Source organism: Scyliorhinus torazame, chromosome 7 (assembly GCF_047496885.1).
Source record: "Scyliorhinus torazame isolate Kashiwa2021f chromosome 7, sScyTor2.1, whole genome shotgun sequence".
In the NCBI taxonomy this organism is placed as follows: Eukaryota; Metazoa; Chordata; class Chondrichthyes; order Carcharhiniformes; family Scyliorhinidae; genus Scyliorhinus; species Scyliorhinus torazame.
The window spans coordinates 233,975,737-233,993,362 of NC_092713.1; the positions used below are offsets into that span (position 1 = coordinate 233,975,737).

The 17,626-nt window shown below is 39.4% G+C and overlaps 1 protein-coding gene across 3 annotated transcripts in view; it reads left to right on the top strand.

Annotated features, from left to right (window-relative positions):
* The window catches only part of csnk1a1 (casein kinase 1, alpha 1), a 64,397-nt gene that overhangs the window by 1,155 nt on the left and 45,616 nt on the right, over positions 1–17,626 (top strand). For all 3 annotated transcript variants that reach the window (XM_072512148.1, XM_072512147.1, XM_072512149.1), the window contains exons 3-4: positions 5,373–5,499; positions 12,676–12,774. In XM_072512148.1, the coding sequence (XP_072368249.1) occupies positions 5,373–5,499; positions 12,676–12,774 (226 nt within the window). The remainder of the gene's footprint in view (positions 1–5,372; positions 5,500–12,675; positions 12,775–17,626) is intronic.

A 17,626-nucleotide genomic window follows, 5' to 3' on the forward strand; every position in this document is an offset into this window, starting at 1 on the left:
CGTGGAATGGCTGCTCTTTTGTTATGTTTTGTACGGACATGTCATAAAATGGCGGATCGACGTGATTAGGAGCAAGTTTCATCCCACAGGATTTAGATATTTCTTCATGGTAGTCCCGGTTATTCCGTGTTACTTCCGACAGCCGGGGGCGCCTGCTTCATAAACGCGCTGTCGGCTTAAAAAAAAAATGGCAGGAGTACTCTTTTTTTTTTGGTCGACTTGAAACTACGGAGTTTTATGTCCTCTGCAACTTTTTGACTGAGTTTAGGGACGAAGGAGGCAGCTTGGTGTCTCCAGTCACTAAGGGCATGAAGCTCCTGTGCGGTTTTGGGGCAGCAAGTGAAGAAAGACTGAAACGAAAATAAGTTGTGAAGATAAATCTTGAGGCGTAAACGTTTTCTTAAATTTTGAGTGGTAATTGGAATGTAGGCCTATTATATGCAAGAAACTAAAGGCAAAAAGGAAATGGAGCACTTATTTCATTAGTACTTTGTATCTGTTTTCACAGTTGAGGAAGAGAACCAAAAGTATAGGAATTTTTAAATTCACCAGGAGGGTCTTGTTAATAAAAGTTTATTAAAGATGGAAAATTATTAGCATTTAAGATGTTTGCTGCCCCTTAGTAATCAATAAAAAAAAGTTTTAACGCATTAGATTCAGGGACATTGCCATGTATTGGAAAATTACTGCATTGTGTAAGTAATCCAGGTGACAAGCCTTGTCCATTTAATGTCAGTTGGCGAGTTATTGGCGCCTGAAAGATAATGACAGAGTATGAATTTGTAATAAGTGAGTCAAGTATTTTGAGGTCAGTGACATGGTGATATCTATCTACAAAAAAATGCACAGAGCTGGCAGTAATGAACAAAATGCTGGGAAATAGATCGTGAAGCAGTTAGCAATTTTAATGGGAACATTATCTGATTGGATTTGTAAAGTGGCAGTACCCAGTGATTTGTATCTTTGATGGAACGGGGTTGGAATTGATCATCCGGATTGTCAGAATGCACAAAAGTTGGGAGGCACAGTAAGTTGCATGCATAGGCACAGATTTATATAAGTTTGGAAAACTGTGACTTAAGTAGTCATTGATTTGAAAGTTGTGGAGGAGCAAAGGGATTTAAGTTTCCTAGGGGGAGGCAATTAAAAGTTTGCATACAGGTAGAATGTGATCAACAATTAGAATTTGGTTAAGCCCCATCTGAAGTCTTGTCTTGGGCTCCAGAAGAGGAGTGGCACAAATATTGTTGGCGTGTGATGGGTAAGACTATCCATGGGAAGAAGCTGAGGCAGAAATCAACCATTATCTAATTGAATGGTAGTACAGGCTCATGTAGTTACTCAGTCTCTACTAGTAATGTTTGTTAGATCGGAAGAGCTTCTCTGGCGACCTGTTGTGTACCGTATTTGGTTCACATTTATGTGGTGGAATGCTGCCCTATAACTAATAGGGATGGGGGGAAAGAGATTTTGTGGGTTGCATTGCTTGCTTATTTTCAGGCCACATACAGAAAGTATTGTGGAATTGTCATGAATTGGGACATTCCCCATTGCATATACCTGTTATAATTTTTCTAGTAAATTGATGTTGTTAGCTGATATGCAGTTGTGGAGTGATTTGTAATTTGGTTCTGTCCCTTGAGTATGGAATGGGAAAAATCAACCACAATTTGTGTTCTTCTAAGAGCATGCCATACACTTCTGCTAACACTCTAACAATCCCTGTCTCTCAGATTGTCTACAATCTTTGCCTATTCTAAATATTAGCTTTTTTTTTCTACCTAGAGACCCATTTCTTCAACCTAGCCTTTAGTTATTATCACTCCCTTGAGCTAACCAGTTATTTTTGTGCAAACTGCATAACGAGTGTTGTCCCTTGTTGAAACAGCTTAAATTGTAACTAAACTGCTAGAAGTCACATTTGTAGCCTGTGTATATTGAACATGTTATGCAAGAGCTGAACAGGTTCTACAATTTAGTCTGCTGTTTTTATTTATGTTGGCCTAAATGCTACAGTGTAATGCCAATCATATTTTTTAAATCTGTATTTGATAGAAAACATAATGAGCCATGGTTGTTCCATACCCATTGTGGAGCTGTTAATGTTTACAGGAGTATTGTTATGCAGTGATTTGGGGAAATTATTTCAAGAAAAATGTTTGTGACATTCGATGTGTTCAGGGCCTCGTTCTGGGTTAGTCTGCTTTTTTATGTTCTGATGAGAAATGCTATTTTGCCTTTTATGTTTATGGCCTGGAATTGCTTAGAGTCGTTGCAGTCTGGATTAATAGTCTTCTGAAAAGGTCAAAACCTTAAAAGGAGATGGTTGACACATCAACTTTTTCTGGCATATTAGTTAGTGAACCCAAACCACACCTCATTGGTCAATAAAATTCTGTAGCTTTAAACACACAATTTGCCTTCATCTTATAACTCATGTGCTTATTGCACACCTAATTGAAGTAATCTCATTGTGTGAAATTTCAGGCTCATATTATGGTTACAACTGTATAATGCAGTATGTTGAACTCTTGCATTTTGGTACTATTCTGATCCTATTGTGCAACCTTTTACTTTGGTGGACAGATAAAATGTAGTATAAGGGGTGGTATGTCTCTTGTCAGAAATACTCACTGAACAGATCTTCAATTTGTGGAATTGTGCTGCACAGAAAAATCTGAATTTATGTCACACCTTTCACTCATCTCAATCTCCTACAGCCATTGGTGCATTTCAAAAGTACTTCAAAGTTGTAGGAAACTGGAAGAAGAAGTCCCCCATTTTTTCTTCAAGTAGTCCCATGAGGATTTCTATGTCTGTCTGGGTAGATGGGTTCTCGATTTAAGGTCTCATCGGAAGATGGCATCTTCAATAGTGCAAGTCTCTGGAATGAAGCTGGAGCCCAGCCCCTGACCTGGAAGAGAGTTATTACTGAACAAAGACTGACTGCATGGTTTGCTGTGTCTTGTAGGGAGTTGTAATCTGATTGCCGTGATAAAATTCTCGTAACAAAACTATTTGAACCCAGTTACTGCAAAAAATGCTGTAAGGGGCATTAATAATAGTTATAACTTGCAGTACTTTTGACTCAAGTTAAGAATTATAGGTTTTTCATTCTTGCCATATGTCCCATTCAGACAGGTGCCTATTTGCTTCCGGTGACCTATAGCCACTATTAAATTGAGATTTATGTGACTTCTAGTTTTACCATAGGAAGTGTTACAGTTTGCACCTCTCTGTCAATGAAACCTGGCTTCAGCAAGGTTCCTGGCTGAGATTGAATGCATCAAACTCCGAGTATTGCAGCATTAACTTTTAAGATCAAATATTTCAAGTTGTTGGATAAGCATGATTGAGTCAAAATTAGGGTTTAAAGATTAAATTGACTCCGTAGATTGGTATTTAATCTTATCCAGTGAAATATAGCTAACTGAACAGTGTCCAGTTTCGAAAATATTGGCTTAGTTTTATTGCTCATTAAGTGTGGATCTTTATCTGTAAATATGTATGACGGAAGTAGTGTATTACTTTTCTAGAGTTTTGAGTTGCTGGTTTGATATAGTGAATGTTCGGCAAGTCTGTTTAGAATTTCAGCCCCACCCAGATAAATTGCACAAAGCAGCTAAATGTTGGCCCTAAGCATCTGAATGCAGTTCTTTGTAGCAGGGGTTAGTGTCACCTTGTGAAAGTACTTTAATGCAACTTTGACACTCAAAGGATCAAATTAGATCTGTAAGAGTACATCATATAAAGGTCTTTTTGCATTTTATTACCCAAATCTGCGATTGGAATTGTATCAAAAGCTATTGTGTGTAATTTTAATGAGAAAGGGATGTCTTTTGATAGCATTCTGTACAAATGACTGGATGTCCAACTTTGCAAAGCCATTGCAAAGTGTTTTTTGTTTCACACCAAGACAACAATTACTGTAGCAATAATCTGAATCCACTCCCTGGGCTTGAGCTATCACCAGATTGATGTGGGTGAGAGTCCTTGAAGAATTCTTGCTCTGCTTTTGTGTTTATTCATACCTTGATTCTGGATTGACTGCACAAGGTTAAAATCAGATGGTAGTAAGATCAGAGACGATGGGGCAGCATGCATTTTTGCATGGGCAGTGAAGGCCTCTAGTCAGATTTCGGATGGGTTAGATATAAAGCCAAACCTGTTTGAGCACACCTTAATCCCTTTGAATACTAACCTGATTATTGTTCTTTTGCATATGATCTCCAAATAAGGGAGATTGGAATTTGAAATGGTCATTTATCCTCTTAAACCAGTACTGCCATTCAGTGCAATAATGGCTGAATTTTTGATAAACCTTTATAAACACTAGCTTGGTCACAACTCGTGTCCGGTTCTAGGCACCACCCTTTGGGAAAGATGTTGAAGTTTTTCGAGAGGTTGCAGAAACGTTTGCGATGGTTTGAGGGGTGAGGTATTTCAGTTACATGGTTAGGTTGAAGAAGCTGTCCACCTGAGAGGAGATTGGATAGTGATGTTTTAGATCATGAAGCGTAGATGAGGAGAAACTGTTTGTACCGGCAAAAGGATAGAGGGCATTGATGTAAAATGGTTCAAATTAACCCAGCGTCAACTAATGTTTGCCCAAGAGAGTTCTAAACATCTACCTTTTGTAGAAGTATTAACGAAAACATTTCTGAAAAGGGCCAGATTATTACCCCTTTAATGTTTTAAATTCAAGGGAAAGCAATCTTGAGTTTTGTGTAATTTCTCGCTCTCTTGCAAGCGCACTCTCTAACCCTTTGAGTCCAGGTATTATCTCTGCACCACCTTTTTATTTTCGCTTATTAACATATGCCCAGTTTACTGTAGAAAAATCATTTCATCCTGATCAGTTTTGCCTCAAACTAGAATCTTAGCTGTTGTGTATCTCCCCATCTCAATCTGAACATTGATCATATTGTCACTATTTGATAAAGGCTCATACATTTAAGTTAACTAAATGTGGCTGCTCATTATTCAACTTAATATGGCTACCGCCTGGGTTATTAGAGTATATTGTTGTAGAAGAGTACCTGAATGCAGATAGCAACCTACCAAAGTAATATTATTAGAAGTGCTAGTTTCATCTAAATGGTTAATTTTAGATTCTAAATATTTAGCAAATCCTCGTGCCCAACCAATTTTGAATATTCTGCCATTTCTTTTAATTCAAGCATATTATATTGTTTAGGTAATTTTACTGGATGCATATTTATGACTAACCTGTAATTACAGGCCCACCTGTAATTTCAGCAGGCTTGTTTGTGATTCAAAAAATGTAAATTTAAAATTGACATTCATGAACGTTCTGTCACCAAATATAGAGATAAATGCAAGCTAAGAATTTGTGAATTGTTTATTTGCAGGTGGTACGGACAAGAAAAGGATTACAATGTCCTAGTTATGGACTTGCTTGGACCAAGCCTTGAAGATCTTTTTAACTTCTGTTCTCGCAGGTTCACGATGAAAACTGTTCTGATGTTAGCTGACCAGGTATGTAATAAATGTGCACCAAATCCTGATTGGATTAGTCTATGGCTTGGGTATGCCTGCTGCTTAACAAAATAATATGAGGCTTTTGGGAGGCTGTAGCTTTTGACTGAAGTACCGGAGAGCCAAAGGAGCATTGTTATTGCTGTTTTGTGGTTTTGGAAAGTATCTGACATATGGGAGCATCTTTAATATTAAGGTGTATATTACAGTAGGCTTGGAATGAATAGTTTGTCATACATATGATGAACAACCATTTTGAGACCTCCCAGAAGACACATGTAGGCAATTGACTCATTTTCATGCAGCTGGCAGCAACTAAGCTCACTGTACTTTGTGCGCCACCACAGTGTCTACCACACAGACAGACTCGGTAGCACCATGACTAGAATTATAAAGAACATATTTTCCAGGTGGGTGAGTGAACCAACGCCCTGGATTTGGGGGGGGGGGAACAGATATGAAACACATTTTTGGGTATGCCCAGTGCTGCTCCTGATGTATTTTCTCGCGTTGATCACTGAATCAGGGTTCATCCCCTGACTTCATGGTGATAGAGGGAAGGATGTGCTAGGCCATGACGTTATAGATTGTTTTGAGCTGTAGCATCTATTGATTCTATCCCTTTAACAGTGGTTGTGCCACACACCACAATGGAGCGTGCTGTTAATGCAAAGACAATACTTTGTCTATTCAAGGAATGTGCAGACCTACCAACACTCATGGGCTGATGCATTTGCAGCAGGTAGATAGGCATGAATGAGGTCAACACATGAGTGTTAGTGGGACTGTGCAGTCCTGTTTTGCATTGACAGGACTCCATTGTGATGTGTGGCACAACTACTGCCAAAGGGATAGACTCAACAAGTGTATCAGTTCAGAACAATCTGTAACCTCGTGACCTGGCACATGCCTCCCTCTACTTTAACCATGAAGCCAGAGCACCAACTCTGATTCACTAATCATTGTGGGAGAGCATGCCAGGAGCAGTCCTGGGCAAAACAATCTAAAATGAGTTGCATACCTGGTGAAACTGCAACACAAGTCCACACGCATGCTAAACAGCAGAAGCAGTATATGATCGACAGCTAAGTGCTCCCTCAACCAAAGGATCTGATCTGATCAAAGTCTGCAATCTTACTGTGCCAAACCATGAATGGTGGGGGGTCAATTGAACAAGCAGCTGGAAGAGGAGGCTTCAAAAAACATCAACATCCTCAGTGATGGTAGAGCCAGATAGTCTGTGCATCTTCAATGGCGAGTGCTGACTGAATATCTTGGCCACCAGAGACTCCCATATCATGTCAGTCTACAGGCAATTCGATTCACTTCTCTTGTCATTAGCAGAGTGATGGAAGGTGTCATCGACATTGCTATCATGTGTCACTGACTCAGCAACAACCTGCTTACTGACTCAGTTTGAATTCCACCAGAGTACTTGGTTCTGATCGGTCCAAATATGGATGTAAACCTGAATTCCAGAGGTGAGGAAACGGTGACTGCCTTTAACATCAAGGAACCTAGGAAAAGTGGGATTTGGAAGAGCAATTCTCTATTGATTGGAGTCATATCTACACAAAGGAAAATGGTTGTAATTGTTGGCCTTGGCCAATCATCTCGGGGGCCCAAATATCGCTGCAGGCATTCCAGACTCTGTCATCTTCAGCTGCTTCATCAATGACTTCCCCTCCATAATTAAGTCAGACTGTTAGTGCCAGTTGCAAGCATTCGGGCTTGGGCTGTATAAATGGCAAGTTGCATTTGTGCTATGTGGTGGTGACATTACCATCGTTGAATGTCTCAACATCCTTACCATTGATCCGAAACAACTGGACCAGCAATATAAATGCTATGTAGCTGAAAGAATGGTGAATAACCCAACTACATATTTCTCCCAAAGCCTTTTCACTATCTACAAGGCACAAGTCAGGAGTGTGAATAGCCTCCTCGATCACCACCACATCCATCTTCTCTACCAGTGCACAGTCAAAGCAGTGTGTGCCATATGCAAGATGCACCACAACAACACAGCAAACCTCCATCAACCGCACCTTCCAAATCTGCAAACTCTACCCTGTAGAAGAATAAAGGAAGCAGATTCATGGGAACACACATCTGAGTTGGAACTATAATGTTGTTCCTTCACTGTCTCCATTCAAAATCCTGGAACACTCTCTCTAACAGCAATGCAAGTTTACCTGCAGCAATGTACTGCAGCGGTTTAAGTGGTGGATCTCTACCTAGCAAAAATGCTGCACTTGCCAAAAATCCCAAGAATAATTTAAAAAGATATCTGGCAGTGGTCATTAGCTGAAGAACTTTATACTGCAGCACTAATGGATATGTAAGATCTATATTGCCCTAGTGGCCTATCGCCATACTGTAACAAGTGGAGACCAGTTGCATTGTCAACTGGAATTCCAAGAGTTGAGTTCCGCTGATTGTGTAGGTTTTAGGCTAATTAGACTACCTGTACTCATTTCCAATGTAGTGAGGCTGGGGCTGTAGAGGTTGATCGTATCGTCTCTTTGTTTATTGACTAGTTATAGTTGGAGCTTTTCTCTGCACTGTCTGGTTTAGTTGATGTTTGTCTTTTTGGTGAGAAATTTTAGGCTCTGTTATGGGCTCTGTTAGAATGAAGGTCGAACTTGGACAGATGCAGAGAGAGGAAAACTGCACTGATTCATTCTGGACAAATCCTGAGTTTTTCAGTGAGGTTGCAAATAGAAAAATGCAGTAAGGTTGCAAATAGGAAAATGCAGTTGAGTGCTGCATATGGACTTCCCGGACTTGCCAGCAAAGTTGAAGCCTATAGGATTAAATGGTTAGCAGTGGCATTGATACTAAACTGGTTGAGTGACAAGAAACTAGTGTGAACATTTTTCAGACTGGAGGGTTATTCAATGGGGTTCTGCAGGGAAGGTATTCGGATCACAACTTTTCTTGATATGTATTCATGACCTAGATTTGGGCATGTAAATCACACAATTTCAAAATTTTCTGATGCAATACTTGAAATTATTGTGAACTGAGGAGGCGAGTGATAGACTTCAAGAAGGAATGGATGGATCATTGGTAGATATTTTATTCCGAGAAGTACGACGTGATGTTGTTGGGTGGGAAGAATGAGAAAAGGCAATATGAATTAAAGGAGCAGAGGGACCTGGGGTCCCGGCTTGGGTCACTGTCTGTGTGGAGTCTGCACATTCTCCCCGTGCCTGCGTGGGTTTCTCCCACAAGTCCCGAAAGACATAGTGTTAGGTGAATTGGACATTCTGAATTCTCCCTCAGTATATTGAACAGGTGCCGGAATGTTGTGACTAGGGGCTTTTCACAGTAACATCATTGCAGTGTTAATGTATACCTACTTGTGACAATAAAGATTTTCTTTTAAAATTATGTGCAGAAATTTTGAAGATAGGGCAGGTTGAAAAATGAGCCATACGGGATCTTGGGTATTGTGTTTCGAAGTATTTTATTCAAATTTTTGGCATTTTAATATTTTGCAAAACCAAAAATTAGACCCCCAAATGCAATAAACACAGCACCAATTCCTCCCTCCCTCCCCCCCCCCCCCCCCAAACAGTTGACGTTAACTAACACACCAAAATGAAAAATAAGCAAACCGCATCTCTTGTGGAACCCTCAATTGCCCCCATATGGCAAATTTCACCGTCTCAAGATGCAAGAAATCCATTAGCTCCCCCAGTCATGCCAAGGCACAGGACCTCCACCCCAACAGAACCCTCCTGCAACTATCAACAAGGCAAAGGCTAAAACAACTGCCCCCTCCCGTGCTCCTGCCTGCAACCAATCCCGCGTGCAGGATTGCTGACATGGTACTGAAAAACAACCCTGAAAATGTCTCCAACTTCGAGCAGAACCAGACAATGTGCATATGATTAGCTGGGCCCCACCAACACTCTTGGTCTTGGTCATTACAAATAGAAACCTGGAGTATAAAAACAAGGAAGTAATGATGAACTTTGGTAAAACGCTGCTGCTTAAATTGGAATATTGTGTCGAATTCTGAGCACTGCACTTTAGAATTATGTCACAGGCGAGGGAGAAAAGATTTTGAATGTTTCCAGGAATGCAATTCACAGTTATGTTGATAGATTGGCGATTCTAGGATTTTTCTTGGTGAAGAGAAAGTTGTTTTTTAAAAAATATTATTGTTCTCTTTTTTTTCACATTTTCTCCCAAATTTGCACCCACCAACAATCAGCAATAACAAATAGAATGTCAATCCCCATATCAACAACAACAATCCCATCCTCCCACCAACCCCTAAACAACTGCCCTCATGTTAACATAAACAAATAACAAAAGTGAATCAGGAATCACTCATAGTCACCATTAACACAGCCCCCCTCCCCCCCCCCCCCCCCCCCCCCAAAACTAATGTTCGAAGTTATCCAATTCTTGAAAGTCCATAATGAATAACGCCCATGAATTGTAGAACCCCTCCATCCTTCTCCTCAGTTCAAACTTAACCTTCTCAAGAGTCAAGAATTCCAACAGGCCCCCCTGCCACACCAGGGCACAGGGTGGAGAGGTTGCTCTCCATCCCAACAGGATCTGCCTTCGGACGATCAACGAGGCAAAGGCTACAACATCTGCCTCCGCACCTGTTTCCAACACCCCGAATATTGCCTCCCGAGGGCCCGGGTCCCATTTCACATGCACCACTTTAGAGATTATCCTAAAAACCTCCTTCCAGTAATCCTCCAGCTTTGGACAGGACCAAAACATATGAATGTTCCCCCGAACAGAAAGTTGAGCGGAGCAGGTGCTCAAAGCCATGAGGGTTCTTAACTGAGTAGACCAGAAGAAACTGTTGCCAATGGTGGCAGGATCAGAGAGCACTGAATTAACGTAATTCTTTTTAAAAAAAAAAAAAAAAGAGGTCAATCTCAAATGCACTGCCTGAGAGTGTTGTGGTGGCCGATTCAATAGTGGCTTTTTAATAGGCTAATTATTTGGAAGAGCAAACATTTGCAGGGCTGTGGGGGAAAAGGCTGGTGTTGGAGAGTGGGACTTGGTGAACTGCTCTTTAGAGCTGGCGCAGGCAAGATGAGCCAAATGGCTGATTCTGTATTGTAATCATTGTGTGCTTTATCATGTGGGGTGAACTGTATGCAAGACAGCTAATTTAATAACTTTGATGATATAAATCTTATACATTCTCGCAGCCTGCTTACTATCCAAAATGATAATGGCTGAACTTGAACATCAACACTCCCCAAATTCCTTAATTCTTTTGGTGCCCAAGAATCTATAAATCTCTGCCTTGAATATACAATATAAGACTGACCATCAACTGCCTTCTGTCATAGAATTCTAAAGGTTCACAGCCTTCTGAAGAAACTTCTCATCTGAGTTCCAAATGATTGATCCCATAACTTGAGACTATGGCCCCTATTTCCAGACTCTCCAGCCAGGCAAAAGAACTCATCAGCATTTACCTTGTTAAGCCTCTTTAAGTTTCTTTCAAACAGGTCAACTTCTCATTCGTAACCCTGCTGCTTCCTCATGTGATTGATAACTTGACTGATTTTGGCTTCGAAATAATTTGATTAGATTTGTGATTGATTTAATTTATTTACTATAGTTTCCCAAAACATATGATTGGTAATGAGCATGCTGTCGGGTGGAATGTCTATTTTGTCACTTGTGGACGAATGAACAGGATCCATTTGCATACATCTCTACCCTTTGACAGCCATGGTAGTCAATATTAAAAGCTGTTTTGCTTTTTGGCTTTTCTGTATTTTGTATATTTTTACATTAACAGATCAGAAGTGATGTTAGCATTTTTCACATCCTAAGGTATGTTAGAACTGCAGACTTTTGTATGCTATGTGCCTATTTCACAGTATGCTACAGCTTCTCGAAGATCATTGGACTATAGCTATTCACATACAAGTTGTCAGTATTTTTGGCTTGCTCGTCATCGACAAATCAATTATCTTTTCATAATCTAATGTTTTCATTCTGTATCTTATTGGCAATGATTTGTGTGCTTTGGCAAATGGCTTTAGGTGGTCAACTGAAGTTAAATCAGGATTGCAAAATTCAATGATTCGTGCACAAAATATTTTAGTGAGAAATAACTGGCTTTGTTTCCACCTTTTTCTGGGGGAAATCAGCTTTATGATTTGATGTGTATTTGTTTGCTGATAAACTGCACTGGGAAAATGGAAGTCTATTCTTTATCCTTTGGATTATTTTGAAACATATGGAAATAGAAACTGGAGTTGGAAAATTCTGCACTGTATATTTCAAGCAATGGAGAATGAATCCAGTCAGAAGAAATCCCATTGGTGTTTGCTGATATACACATGCTGACATAGTCTCGATAGGCTTAGCCTCCTGTGCATAAATGACGATATGTCTCTATTTGTAGTTTTTTTTAAAAAAAAGAAATTTAGTGTACCCAATTCATTTTTCCAATGGGCAATTTAGCGTGGCCAATCCACCTAGCCTGTACATCTTTGGGTTGTGGGGCAGAAACCCATGCAAAAATGGGGAGAATGTGCAAACTCCACACAGACAGTGACCTAAAGCCGGGATTGAACCTGGGACCTCGGTGCTGTGAGGCAGCAGGGCTAACCCACTGTGCCACCGTGCTGCCCTCTATTTGCAGTTTTAATGTTAAATATTTAAGCATTAACTTGCATCACTTGCTAAATAAATATACGTGATTTAGATTAGCAGTTTTAAATGAGAAGGCACAGTACAAAATAAATTTATTCTCAATTTTAGTACAGTATAAAACTCTTCTGGTTGATAATAGATATGAAATTATTCTTCACCTTTCTGCATTCATGAGTCATCTATGTACAGATTTTAGTTCACTATTTTGTGATATCCATATTTAAGTTTTAGCTCAGTTGGCTGGACAGCTGGTTTGTAATGCAGGACAAGGTCAACCATGCGAGTTCAAATCCTACAGCAGCTGAGGTTATTCATGAAGGCATTGTCTTCTCAACCTTGCCCCTCGCCTGAAATGTGGTGATCCGAAAGTTAAATCCCACCGGTCAACTCTCCCCCTCAAAGGGGAAAGCAGCCTATGGTCATCTGGGACTATGGTGACTTTGCTTTTTACTATAGTTTGCATCTGAAAGTAATATCAATGTAATATAATTACATATTTTCTCCCATTTTGTTTTTCAGATGATCAGCAGAATTGAATATGTGCATACAAAGAATTTTATTCACAGAGATATCAAACCGGACAACTTTCTAATGGGTATTGGACGTCATTGTAATAAGGTTGGTATTCGCACTAATGTATTTAATACATCAGAGACAGTTGCAGAAATTTAATTTAATGGAAAAGACAGCCAAGTTTTGAACAGTTGACATTTTCCTCCAACAAAAAATATACTTTTAGCCTTTTATTATAAATGCCTTCACTGTTTAGAAGGAATTTGTTTTCATAATACCTTGGATTCTTATTTTGGGAACAGTAAATTAGCCTGTTCATTTTACTATGACTCCATTTAATTTTGCATCTTCTAGTATAAAACCTAATCATGAAAATTTCAATAGAAATTAGACACGATATATCACGGGGTGCATGGTGGCACAGTGGTTAGCACTGCTGTCTCACAGCGCCAGGCCAGGAATCCGGGTTTGATTCCGGCCTCGAGTGACTGTCTGTGTGGAATTTGCATGTTCTCCCCGTGTTTGCTTCAGTGTCCTCCCACAGTCCAAAGATATGCAGGTTAGGTTGATTGACTGTGCTAAATTGTCCGTTAGTGTCCAAAGATGTGCAGATCAATGGGGGGGGGGGGGGGGGGGGGGGGGTCTAGGTAGACTGCTCTTTTGAAAGTTCGGTGCAGACTTGATGGGCCGAATGACGACCTCCTCCACTGTAGGGATTCTATGAATCATATTATTCCTGTCCTGGCAAATTAAATGGAGACATAAAGCAGTTACATGGATGTTCTTAAAATAAGGTGTGTTTACTGGTTTTAATTTTACATTATCAATGTACAATACAGCATGTAAAATAAATGAACAGGTCTTTCACTGCCTCCTTTCTCTCCTCCTCTTTCCCCCCCCCCCAATAAGTAGTAACAGTTTAAAACTATTTATGTAATCGCATTGGGTCACCTGGAGAGTAAAACAACTGCAGTTGGATTGCTCACGTGACATATCTGTGGCTGAGTGGAATTGGTGCATTAAAAAATCTAATTTTTTGGAATTCCGTTTGTTAACAAAAACTCATCCAGTTCCTCACACTAGAACCATCTTTTTAACAGGAAAGGTAGTTCCTCATCTTGTAAATAAAATTTGTAAATAGGATGCTTGTGCTGATTCAGTTCAAGTCAGAAAAGTTTACTTCTATCTAATTTACCAAAACATTTCCTTTTAAATATTCATTAAGGAGAGCATGGTAGCACAGTTGCTTCACAGCTCCAGGGTCCCAGGTTCGATTCCCGACTTGGGTCACTATCTGTGCAGAGTCTGCACGTTCTCCCCGTGTCTGCGTGGGTTTCCTCCATGTGCTTTGGTTTCCTCCCTCAGTCTAAAGATATGTAGGTTAGGTGGATTGGCTTTGCTAAATTGCCCTTAGTATCCAAAAAGAGTTAGGATAGTGTGGAGGTATGGGCTTGGTGGGGTGCCCTTTCCAAGGGCCAGTCAGACTCGATGGGCCGAATGGCCTCCTGCTCTGTATATTCTATGATGTCCTCTGTTTTCTCTTGGATGAAAACCCAGAATAACCCATAATTTCTCACGATCTAGAATAAACCACGATAACCATTCTTGTACGTCTTTCACACTACAGATCCATTATAAAGTAGCAATCAAAACTGTATCCAGTACCCCACAAGGGATCTCGTAATATGACTTGTCTGCATTTATTACACTCTACTACATCTCCGACATTCCATTTGTGTTTTTAGCAGCCTGAAAACATTGACTGTTGCGACCTTTTTGTTGAAATCTGGAACACACTCTTGTCCCGATGCGCCTCTGTTCCCATTTAGTACACGACCTGCATTAACCTTTCAATTCTTATGACCTTACATTTCCTGAATTAAATCTCATCTGCCGTTCCTCTCCCAAATGAAAATCTTTTAAAGTTTGTGAGCAGCGCTGTCCATACCTTCCTCCCCTAAATTAGTTATGAAAAACTATAAATCGCAGCCACGTCATTGAAACTTGTGACAGTCCACCATAACTGGCTGCTAACCAGATATTTACACATGCATTAATATGTTATTTACCAAACACTTATCAACCCACTTTGGTGCGTTCCCATCTATCCGATAGGTTGAGTCCTTCCAAAAGCTGAATAGTCAAGTAAACAAAACTATTCATTTATTTCACATGCTTGTGCTGGCTTTCCTTGTATTTATTCTAGAGAGGAGGGATGTGCCTAAAATTATTTTGTATAAAATTCAAGGAGTTAAATGTGTGAATTCTTGTCATTCTTGAAAGATTTGTATAATGGTCTGGAATGATTAGCGATGTTAATCCCACTTTCATTTCATAAGGAATGAAGTTGAGCTTTGTATGTTTGTGTGCTTGATTGAAGTTTGTCATTTTTGAGCTTGAGCAGACAGGCAGCATTGGCAACATTACGCATGCTGCAATTGATGGTACATTTGATCTGTTTATAGTGACAGATAACCTTGGAGCACCAATCAACTTTTTAAAAAATCAAGTTGCTTTTTAACTAGTCACATTGATATATATCAGCAAAGCATGTTTTTTTTTTACCGTTTAGGTGCTGCAATCCCCTTTAGAAGTATTTACCAGAGTCTGCCTGTACGAATGACAACTTGGCCTATTTAATTTTAATCTTAAAGGAAGGTTGTCTGCAAAGAAATCATTTTCCCCTCTAGGCAATAAAAGTCATATTTTAGTCATGCCAAATGACTATATTATGCTATTTTATTACACAAAAGCTGCTTGTGGGATTTTTTTCCTTGTGTGTACAGGTGATGTTAAAAATATCTTGGGGTTTTGAATTTATGGAAGCATTTCATTGTCTTTTCTCCTAAGACTGTTTCAACCAAGTAGTAACTTGTCAAGGGTATAGTTCTTTAGACGTTGCTAGCACATGAAATAACAATTTTCATGTGAGCCTGGGCAGAATGTGCCAACAGGCTAACAACTACTTGCAGAATTTGTCAATTCATCCAATATCCTTGTGCACTTTACAAAAGAAATTGCTGGTTAATAAGCAGAAACAGACATTTTACCCTCCATAGTCAGGCTAGTTCTATTGTCCCTTTTAAGAACAAATAATTGACATGAAAGTAAACCTGGAATTTTCATAGCTTTTTATGTCTCAGTACCCTACTTGACAAAAATGTGATTGATTGCCAGCTGAGCCACTGCCATTAATTTCAATAATTATTCATTTTGCTGCTCAAAGATATAAGTATGTTTCTGTACAATCTTGTGGATAGAAAGGGCTGTGAGAAAGATGTATTGACTTTTTGTTTTCTTCCTGCCGTTGGGAAATGTCTGACTTATTTGCTCCGTATGTGTCCCAACAGTTGAGGTGAAGCTAGTTCTGCCTGGGAATTGTAGGGGCTGATCTGCCACTCTGGGACTGGGTGGCTGTGCCACCTGTTCTAGCAGATTTTAACTTGAATGAAGGGGGTGAGATGAGTTAATTTTAAATGAAACCTTGTTACTCATGTCTGTGTATTGTAAGTTTTTTTTGTTTTTTTTTGTCAGCAATTTATATTTTGTATCTCAATTATGTCAAGGATTAAATTACATTTGTGGTGTTGAACAGGGTTGACTTATTAGTTGCTAGGCTTGACAAAGTATTCATCCCAATTGTTTACTTAACCATAGCTGGCATTTAAGCAACATTAGTCCAGTTTGTTTTTGTAGTATAATTGCAGATAGTGTTGAAATTCACCCTATTAACAATATATATCTAATTGCAATATATCTTAAGCGGCAGTCGGGTTACATCTCAAGTTCATATGCTCCAGCAGACACACTTCCTTTAATAAAGACCACGCTTTTATTAATAAGTGCCAGTAAACTGGCATAATACAGTATGGACTACATGATAGATTACAGTGCATTCCTTATTACTGTCAACCTAAAAGCAGTTACAGTACAACCCAAACTGATTCTGTCTTCAGTTCCCTCCTTTCTAGCTACTTCGTCATTGCTGCTTTTCAAGTTTGAGGTATCCTTTGGTATTTTTAGACCAGTTTTGGTTTCTATGAACTTTCTCTCGGGTAACCATTTTTGTCCAGCTGTGGCCTTGGCCTAACTTAGACTTTCTTGTAAAATCTCAATTATCTGGACAGCCACCATGTGAAGTAATTACATCTTTCGAGGTAGCAAGTTCAAAATTTCTCTAACTTGACCTGCAGGTAGTTTAACCATACATAGTAGCTGGGTTCCAGATTAACTTGGTGCTGCATTAGCTAATCTAAGTTGGGCAGCATCATAGGAAACTACAGTTGGCCTGTGCAATCTTGATTTAAAAGATGATTATCAACCATGATTCCCACCTTGATCCTTCCAGTAGTCAGGCTTGTTTAGGCACCTTCTGTGGCTTTAATAGCCTCATATTTCCTTTCAGTGTTCAAGTGTTCGTGCAGAATGACTGCCTTTGGAGCAGTACTGCAGCTTGAAATCAAACTCTAGGGATAAAGGGGGGGGGGGAAGTGCATTTTCAAACTCTAAGAAAGTAATTTCCATTATTTTTATACGAATAGATAGTAAATGGTACTTATCCAATATTGACTTGGAATTCATACAAGGCAATATGTTGTCATAGTTTGCACAATGTCAGAAATGGTCAAAATCTATGAGATGATACTGTAAGGAGACATGTTTGTCTCTTATTTTGGCAACTTATTTTGGGAGAAATGAAAAAGTAACAAAAGCTCAGTTGTCGATGGGCTTTTTACATTTACAAAAAGGGAAGATTTGGGTGACAAAATTACAGCAAAAATAAATTGGAAATCTTAACGCAATAAGCAGAAAGCACTGTAGTCTAAGTATTCTGTAGGCATATTGTTACTGCTGATCAATAACTTGAAATGTTTTGAAATAATTGTATTTAAAGAAAAAGCAGATACAGTTCTGTAGGTGTGACTTGTAAATAATGCCATCAGATCTGTATCTAATG